Genomic DNA, 7,311 nt, shown 5'->3' with positions numbered 1-7,311 from the left:
GCAAAGATGAAATTTCAAACATATAGGGGTCGCCTAAGTCGGCGGATAGGGCGTCAAAAAAGTCCTCGAATGGGTAGGGATGGGGGACAGTTTCGTCTCCTGTTGAGGAAAGACAAGGAAAGTGCTCCGTACGTATCCTGCCATGTACAGTCCCAAAGGTGCTCCAGGGCTTCGATTAACCTTCTTTCCCTCGGTTATTTGCCTGACACATACGACGCATAAAAATACCACTTTAGCAGCGGCCTTCATTCCTTGCACTGCCGGTCACTCGCCTCGCGATAAGATAATCTCTTTAAGAGGGAGAAAGACAAACTCGACCACATATCACGGTTATAAGGAAGTGGTATCACGTATAAAGATCTACAAAATACATGGCAATAAGCCTCCGAGACATTGGATGAAAATGTAGCATGAGTATTTGTCCACTTTCTGAGTTACAGTTCACAATTGTGTCCTATCGTTTTCGCTCAAGACTCGGCTGTTTCTGTAGCACTTATTGATAGCCGACACAAACGTTGAGTTCTACATCAAATATGAATCAATAGCTTTTCTAGCGGCGGTCATTGGCTCACGTTATTCCTAAATTTTCGTGACAAAGCTCTATAAGGTTCCGTACCGTTTGTTTTAATTCTAGGCAGCACATATTTCAATCTTTCAGATGAGCCTCAAAATGCAAATGTCCTTGAAGGTTTTGCATGTACTGGAATTAGTTAGCGAAAGGAATCTAGATGGGGCCGAGTTAATCGATAATTGAAAAAGGCGCGTGCGTCCTTTGACTTGCAAAAATGATATTCTGAATTGTATCAAAAGTGCCGTATTTAATTTTGTCTTGCACCTTCCTGTATCCGTTCTTATTTTAGTTTGGTTTATAAATCGCTTTTTACGATGCGAAGGGATGACTTTTTGGCAAACAAAAAGGTGAAATAGACAGAGCGGGCTATCTTCCTCCTATACAGTTTGCAAGCGTCTTTTGACACGTGTAATTGATATGTAGATATATTCCGCGTTTCAAAGAGTTAAACAACGAGATGGTGTGCCGGAATTGCAAAACATCTTACTCTCCTTACTTTCTTTTCATTGCCGTAAGAGCTCCGACTTCCGCTAATTCCAACAAATCCGACCGTCCGCACTCCATTTGAGATACCACGACCTCAGCCTTGATTTGACGCATTCATGGAATCCAGTCTTCTCCAAGGATCAAGAAAAGAGATTTTCACTCGCAGGCCGTTATCATTTGCGTCTGTGGTCAATTCCCGAGCTCGAAATGTGTTCACATTTTCATTCATATCTTCAGTAGTCGGGAATGACAGAATGAAAGAGGAAGGGGAGGTGGAGCCGGCTGAGCTAGGATTTGAAAACTGCCATTGTACACCTCTCTGGTGATCCGAACGCTCTGAATCATCGTTCGACTGTTGCAAATGTCTCGACTGGTCCTGGTATTGTTCACCCTCCCAAATGTCGTCTCTTTCGACTGATTCCTCCCGCTCGTGCTTGGTAGAGCGCTGATGCTCCTTCTGACGAGTCCTCGGAGTCATTGCCGATCTATCTACCGGTTCGAAAGCTGCAATGCTAGAAAATGTGTGGTGGGATGTAGGGGGGCCGTCCTCCACACCGATGGTGCGTTGCGGGCTAGGCCGTGCCCTTCCACCGCCGCTGTCCTCCTCTGGAGCCCCGATCATGTGGCCTGATAGGATAGATGGATTTTCATCCTTCACGCTCCACATCAGGGTAGGTGTCATCTCTGTCAACGCAGCAACCTCGCGATCCGCCACGTCTATGACCTCCGCAGGAAGTGATAGATGGGAGTGATGCATACCCTGGTAGCGTGGACGAGATAGTTCCATACTCTCCTCGTTTACGTCGCGATGCCCACTGACATTCTCTGTTTGCCCTCTCGCCTGCTGCCGTGTTCTTGGCGATGGGTGAATAGCTGCCTTACCAGAAAGCCATGTCCTGATGACGTCACTTCTTGGCACCGACGTTCCATCTCGCAAAGGGAGGGAGGCCCCAGGAGCACTGTCGTTTGTCAGCACGGCATGATCCTCTCTATTCATGACCTCAGTGTCGAGTACTCTCCTGCGGAAATACGCCCTGGGATCTGTGTCTGCGAATTGCTCGCGGCTTGCAAATTCTTGCACGCTCGCGGCCAAGCCACCTTCGCGTCTTTCCCTGAGTCCTATGGCAAGCGCGCTTGTCGATCCTCCTCTGCTATATGTCGATTGAGGAAGTAAGCCGATAGTAGGAGGGGAAACGTCCGGCTTGGAAGCCACCGCGGCCGGCACATAGGGAGGACCTGCCCGCTTGATAATCTTAGGAGGGGAGGAAGATCTCTTGCCTCGAGGGAGACGACTCTTCCGCTGTCGGTACTCGCAAATTTGATTCCGCGTAAGACAAGCTTTGCAGGGTAGGTTTCCGTCGCATTTCATTTTTTTAAGCGAGCAAAATTCGCAAGATTTGAGCGTGCTCAAAGACGCGCCTTTTCGCCCACGACGAAGCCCCTCGCCACCCGCGTCCGCGCTGCTTCTTGACAGAGTAGTACCCGCATGCGAACGTAGCTTCCCCATTGAACCGATGTTCAGCATTGATGTCGAGCCTGCGAGCCTCTGACATGAAAGCAGCTCGTCATCCTGAAATTCCTTCTCTTGGACGCACACCTCTCTGTCACGGCCAAGGCGATTACTCTCCAAAGTATTCTCCTTGCGGGGTCGATCAGCATGGATGATGTCTTCGGTAGCATCTAGCCCCTGATTTGCATTTGCCCTTTGCTCATCCTCTATAACTAGCAACGTGTCTACGTGAACATGGCTGCCAACATTATTTATCTTGACCGGCCCTGCCGAGAAAGGCCGCGTCCATGGCACCTGAGTTGGGTTCGACAACGTCACTTCATTGCCAGTACTTGAGGGTGAGGTTGCACTGTGTGGTGAATATTGAGCAAGAAGCATGAACTAGCCTAATTTGCTGCGTCATAGTGCGGGAAAATCTTGAATCTTGCGATTAGTAATGCCAAAAACATAGTCTACTTCTATCCTCATCCCTTCCCCTAAAACCATTGTAGCCTGTCTGAGCGTTTATAAGGTGAGACAGGTCACGTGGAAGCTGACATGCAATATACGTGCATGGTTCGCTCTCAATGCGGACAGAGGCTTCTCTCCAGCATGTAGCTTACCTGCCACAGCTACCTTCCGCCGTTGCTGGTCGCTCGGAACCCGAATTGATCGAGGATACGACAGTTTTGACGATTTGGAGCAGTTGTTGTTCAGTTAGATTCGATGATAGAAACGGTCTCACCACCACGCTTACTTCGCAAACGTCTTCTTGTTTCTTGTTGTCGGCTCCCAAGTGCGCCACTCGAACTACTCTCCTGTATTCCAAATTGTCCATGCTTACCACAGCCTTTCAATGCTAGTGTGCTTCATTGCCCGCTTTATTTCTGAACTAATCCGCATGAGGCCAGAAACGCTCACAATGTTATTGTTCAGTGTCGTAGTGCTGATGGCTTACAGAAGAAAGATTGCACAAATGGCTTCACCCTCGGTAATTGTTTTTATCGTGAAAAGCCACCAACTCGGAGGTCTGCACACCTGACGCAAAGTGATCCTAAAGAGTAAGCAAGGCCCATTGAACTTTACAAGCTCGCACACATCACCCATAAGCAAGAAATGAGAAGGATACACCATGCCTTCATACGACGGTGTGCAAAAGGCGATGCCGTCGGCAATCCCAATATGTGAGCCCGGGAATAGCAGCCTCATAGCTAGAACTTTATATATCCCATGCATGAACAAAACCGGCGGAGTAAGTAAGATAATGGGGTGCATAAAATGATTGAAAATGAAATATTCGGTAGATGGGGTGCTTGTGGCGCAGGGTCTGATTCGCGTATTCCCAGCTCCTGAGTCCACACTCCGGACTCAGGAGTCATCTTGCTTGGTTCTAGTCGCTTGACTGGCCGGTGGCTATCCTTTTAGCTTTTTCGTCACATGCTTGCTTTAATTCAGTAAATCTAGAGTTTAGGAGTAGACCTCATAGAATGGCAATGTTGCACATGTAAGTTTCACCAAGCTAGCCGGATATACTTCTGCGAAATACGCTTTCAACCCTGCAGTACCCTCGTTTCATTTTCTATATACACACAAACTCTTGCACGACTCGCCGGTAAGACTCCCTGTATCGGCTTTCTACGGTCTGAATATTCAACTTGAGTACCGCTGGTCTAGCAACATAGACTGAGTCGAGCTTAGAATGAGCGACCTCTATATCCGAAGTATCAAAATTATTCGTAATCATTAATCGGTCAATTTGTTTCATGTCGTTTGAATTCTTTTCCTCTATTTGAAGAGATGCTCTCGTGAAATATTAGAGAGTCATGCCCATCCCTGCAATATATATACATCATCATATATATATCATCGTGCATCCGAGCAGCTCCTATCCTATTAATTTTCAGTGTTTAAGCTACGGGAATCCTGGGAAAGCAAAGAGTATCCAGATGCAAAAAATTGTATTTGACAGCATGTATACGGTTTCATGATATCCTCACGGAAGCTACTCCATACAATACGATTTTCTATGATTTCTCTTGAGGCATGACTTTGCTCACCACTTTTATTTTTGCGGGATTTCATTAAAGCCCTCAAAATTGTTCACTTCCCTGCTAGACACAGGGACAATATTTTCTATCGGGTCGCTTATTCACAAGAGGAAAGACGTCAAGAGGAAGGTGTCAAAAACAGGTGCACTTCTGCAAATCTATATTGTCAACAATAGGCTAATTTTAGCCTGTCCATGGCAAGCGCTTATATTGAAGTTTACATGTTCGAGACACACTTTGATTCTTTGCCTTCTCTTGCCACTCCAACCCGACTGATATAACGCTTCTCATTCTACTTAAGTGTACCCAAATCGCTTTATTTAAGGAAAATGTGTTTCCATTTTCACCTATGGACTAGACACCATCGTTTTTCTTTTAGCCTCTCACATTTGTAATCCTATAAGCCTATTTACATTAAGCTTTGCGATCTCAGTGAATCACGCACTTATTTGTGGATGGGTCCGAGCTGTTGCTCGTGCTCGTACTTCCATTGCTTGAAGAATTTACTGATGAGGTATTGGCGGACAAGGAGGAAGAAGTGGACCCCTTCATGTTATTCTTGGCCTCACATGTACACCAGTGTCGTCCAGCTTGTAAAACTCGGGCTTTCACCTGTTTTGAAAGCGCAGTGAGCTCAAGAAGGACAGTTCGCGAAAGCTCGAGGGCGGACGCGTTTGCAAGCGGAAAATCAAACTACGCACGACAAACACTTATGTATAAGATTTGCCACAACAAGAATATTCAAATTTTGTCTGAACAAATGTAAAATATGCATCCTCATTTTATTTGCTGTGGACATACCGCATCGACGTGACGGCCACATCCGGAGTAAGTCGCATTACCGCACCCTTTGCACGGAACTTCGTAACACATTTCCGTGGGAATAAAGCCTAAAGCCTTTCTTTATGGGGTAAAATGATAGGTAGGTAAGTTCTGGGGAGATGATTTGGGGAAAACAGCTGGTGCAACGCTTTGCCTGGTGGGTCATAGCCATGTGGGCTCCGAAGGACTGTCCAAAGTTTGAAATTCGATTTTTGAATTCTCGGATCAAATGTGAGGAAAGTTCACTTATCAACTATAGAATGTTGCATAATTGTCCAGCACACCTCCCTCGGTATCGGAGATGTTTATGGTCCAATTGGATTCACAAATTTAATAATTGTTGTCAATCAGGGCACCCTGGGAGAATGAGTCAGGCGGGCATCAAGCAAGAGATCGGGTCACGGGGCTCACCTACTCAAACAAAGCGAAACGATATTGATCGACACGCATTCGAAAATATGCTGCCTTTCTTTCTATTTTTCTTTGTATGTTATCACTTTACGCATTTTCATAGACTTACACAGGTATGCCTTAGCTATTCCATTCCATTTCACACGGTTGAGAAACCGTTTATCGACTTTGCTCAGAACCTGGTTTGGTTCTCCCCCAAATTCATGAGTATTTACCCGCCAGCCTCCCCACATCAAGCAAGGTATATTCAAGGGTCACTCTCCAAGGGGTAGTCAAGAAACCACAGAGAGTGCCGGATGTGAGAGGACCTACTCGAGACCATTATATACCCAAGGCATTGTATCCCGGAATGCGCTCAATCTTGCTAAATTCCCACTCTTTATTGCACAACGGACAGACTGAGCGAGCTTTCAACCAGCGCTGCAATAAAAGGAAAAAAAATGTCGAAAAAGACGAAGGGAAAGGAAACGTGGCATTGTGAGATCCCACTACTATATGTATTGATCGACCTCACCACACATACATCCACACATACATATATCATCTCGCATTTTGGAATGATCAAAGACGAGGCTCATGGCAAAAAAAGGACAGAAATAAGTGCAAATAGAGGGTGAGTACCTGGATGCAATCGAGATGGAAGACGTGGGAGCAGCAACCGAAAGCGATGGAAAGTCCATTTTCATTGTTGGGAGACGGGTTGGCCTGTAGGAGCAGGGCAAGAGGGTAGGTAGAAGATCAGATAGACGCCAAAGGAGACATGACATCTGAATCCGCCTCAAATCAAGACAGGAACGGTATATTAGGGTAGATGAAGAGGCGAGGACGTGCAACGCGAGGAGCAGAGGAGAAGGCAGGGGGAAGGGAGAGATCAGGCCTGAGTTCGGAGACGAATCTTCCGACCTGGTATTCGATGGAGGGCTCGTTCAGATTGTTTCTACAAATGGCACAGGTGTCGGCGCAGATATCCCAGGACCACATGGTGACAGCGTTCCATTTCTTAATCTCGAAGCGAGGAGCTGTCCAGACAAGGGGATGGAAGGGAGACAAACCGTAACATGAGAAATCTTAGCTTATAACATGAGCTGTTCCATTGTTCTGTTTCTGGAATCATGTGGCTGGTTTATCGGCATTCCTTCCCTCGTCCTCTTTTCCCGTTCCTGTCCTTCCCGCCCCCACCTTTCCCACCCTCACCTTCCCCCCTGCTTCTCCCGCTCTGAAGGCCGCCTTTGCACACAAATCCCTACTTCCTGCTATAGCCGTCCATCCCACCGCTTACCTGCTGCCCCAGAGGTGGACCCGCTGGTGCTACCGCCTAGCCCACTGCCCTCTTCGGCGCCTCCTGCTCGAAGATAGGAAAGGCGCGGCAATGAGGAGGGGTGAGAAGGATTCGGATCCAAGAAGCGAAGATGGACGTGGGAAACAAGAAGCATCTAGCCCCTGATTTGCATTTGCCCTTTGCTCATCCTCTATAACTAGCAACG

General features: G+C 47.0%; 3 protein-coding genes across 3 annotated transcripts; all 3 read right to left on the bottom strand.

Moving 5' to 3' along the window:
* Positions 1 to 1,151: 1,151 nt before the first annotated feature.
* NGA_0441700 (fungal zn binuclear cluster domain containing protein) lies at positions 1,152 to 3,587 on the bottom strand (the record flags this gene model as incomplete). The annotated part of the gene is made up of 2 exons (XM_005853667.1): positions 3,170 to 3,587; positions 1,152 to 2,916 (listed from the first exon to the last, which is right to left on the bottom strand). The coding sequence occupies exons 1-2, from the start codon at positions 3,382 to 3,384 to the stop codon at positions 1,152 to 1,154; spliced, it is 1,980 nt and encodes a 659-aa protein (XP_005853729.1). The 5' UTR covers positions 3,385 to 3,587.
* A 1,125-nt stretch (positions 3,588 to 4,712) lies between these two features.
* Positions 4,713 to 5,493, bottom strand: NGA_0441800 (branched-chain amino acid). The gene is made up of 2 exons (XM_005853668.1): positions 5,396 to 5,493; positions 4,713 to 5,206 (listed from the first exon to the last, which is right to left on the bottom strand). Exons 1-2 carry the CDS (start codon positions 5,465 to 5,467, stop codon positions 5,024 to 5,026), a joined length of 255 nt encoding a protein of 84 aa, XP_005853730.1. The 5' UTR covers positions 5,468 to 5,493; the 3' UTR covers positions 4,713 to 5,023.
* A 655-nt stretch (positions 5,494 to 6,148) lies between these two features.
* Positions 6,149 to 6,808, bottom strand: RBX1 (RING-box protein 1; the record flags this gene model as incomplete). Its single annotated transcript, XM_005853666.1, has 3 exons — positions 6,149 to 6,247; positions 6,449 to 6,532; positions 6,731 to 6,808. 3 exons carry the CDS (start codon positions 6,806 to 6,808, stop codon positions 6,149 to 6,151), a joined length of 261 nt encoding a protein of 86 aa, XP_005853728.1.
* Between the last annotated feature and the right edge of the window lie 503 nt (positions 6,809 to 7,311).

This window comes from Nannochloropsis gaditana (assembly GCF_000240725.1).
Source record: "Nannochloropsis gaditana CCMP526 unplaced genomic scaffold scaffold787, whole genome shotgun sequence".
NCBI lineage: Eukaryota > Eustigmatophyceae > Eustigmatales > Monodopsidaceae > Microchloropsis > Microchloropsis gaditana.
This window is presented reverse-complemented; position numbering and strand designations above follow the sequence as displayed.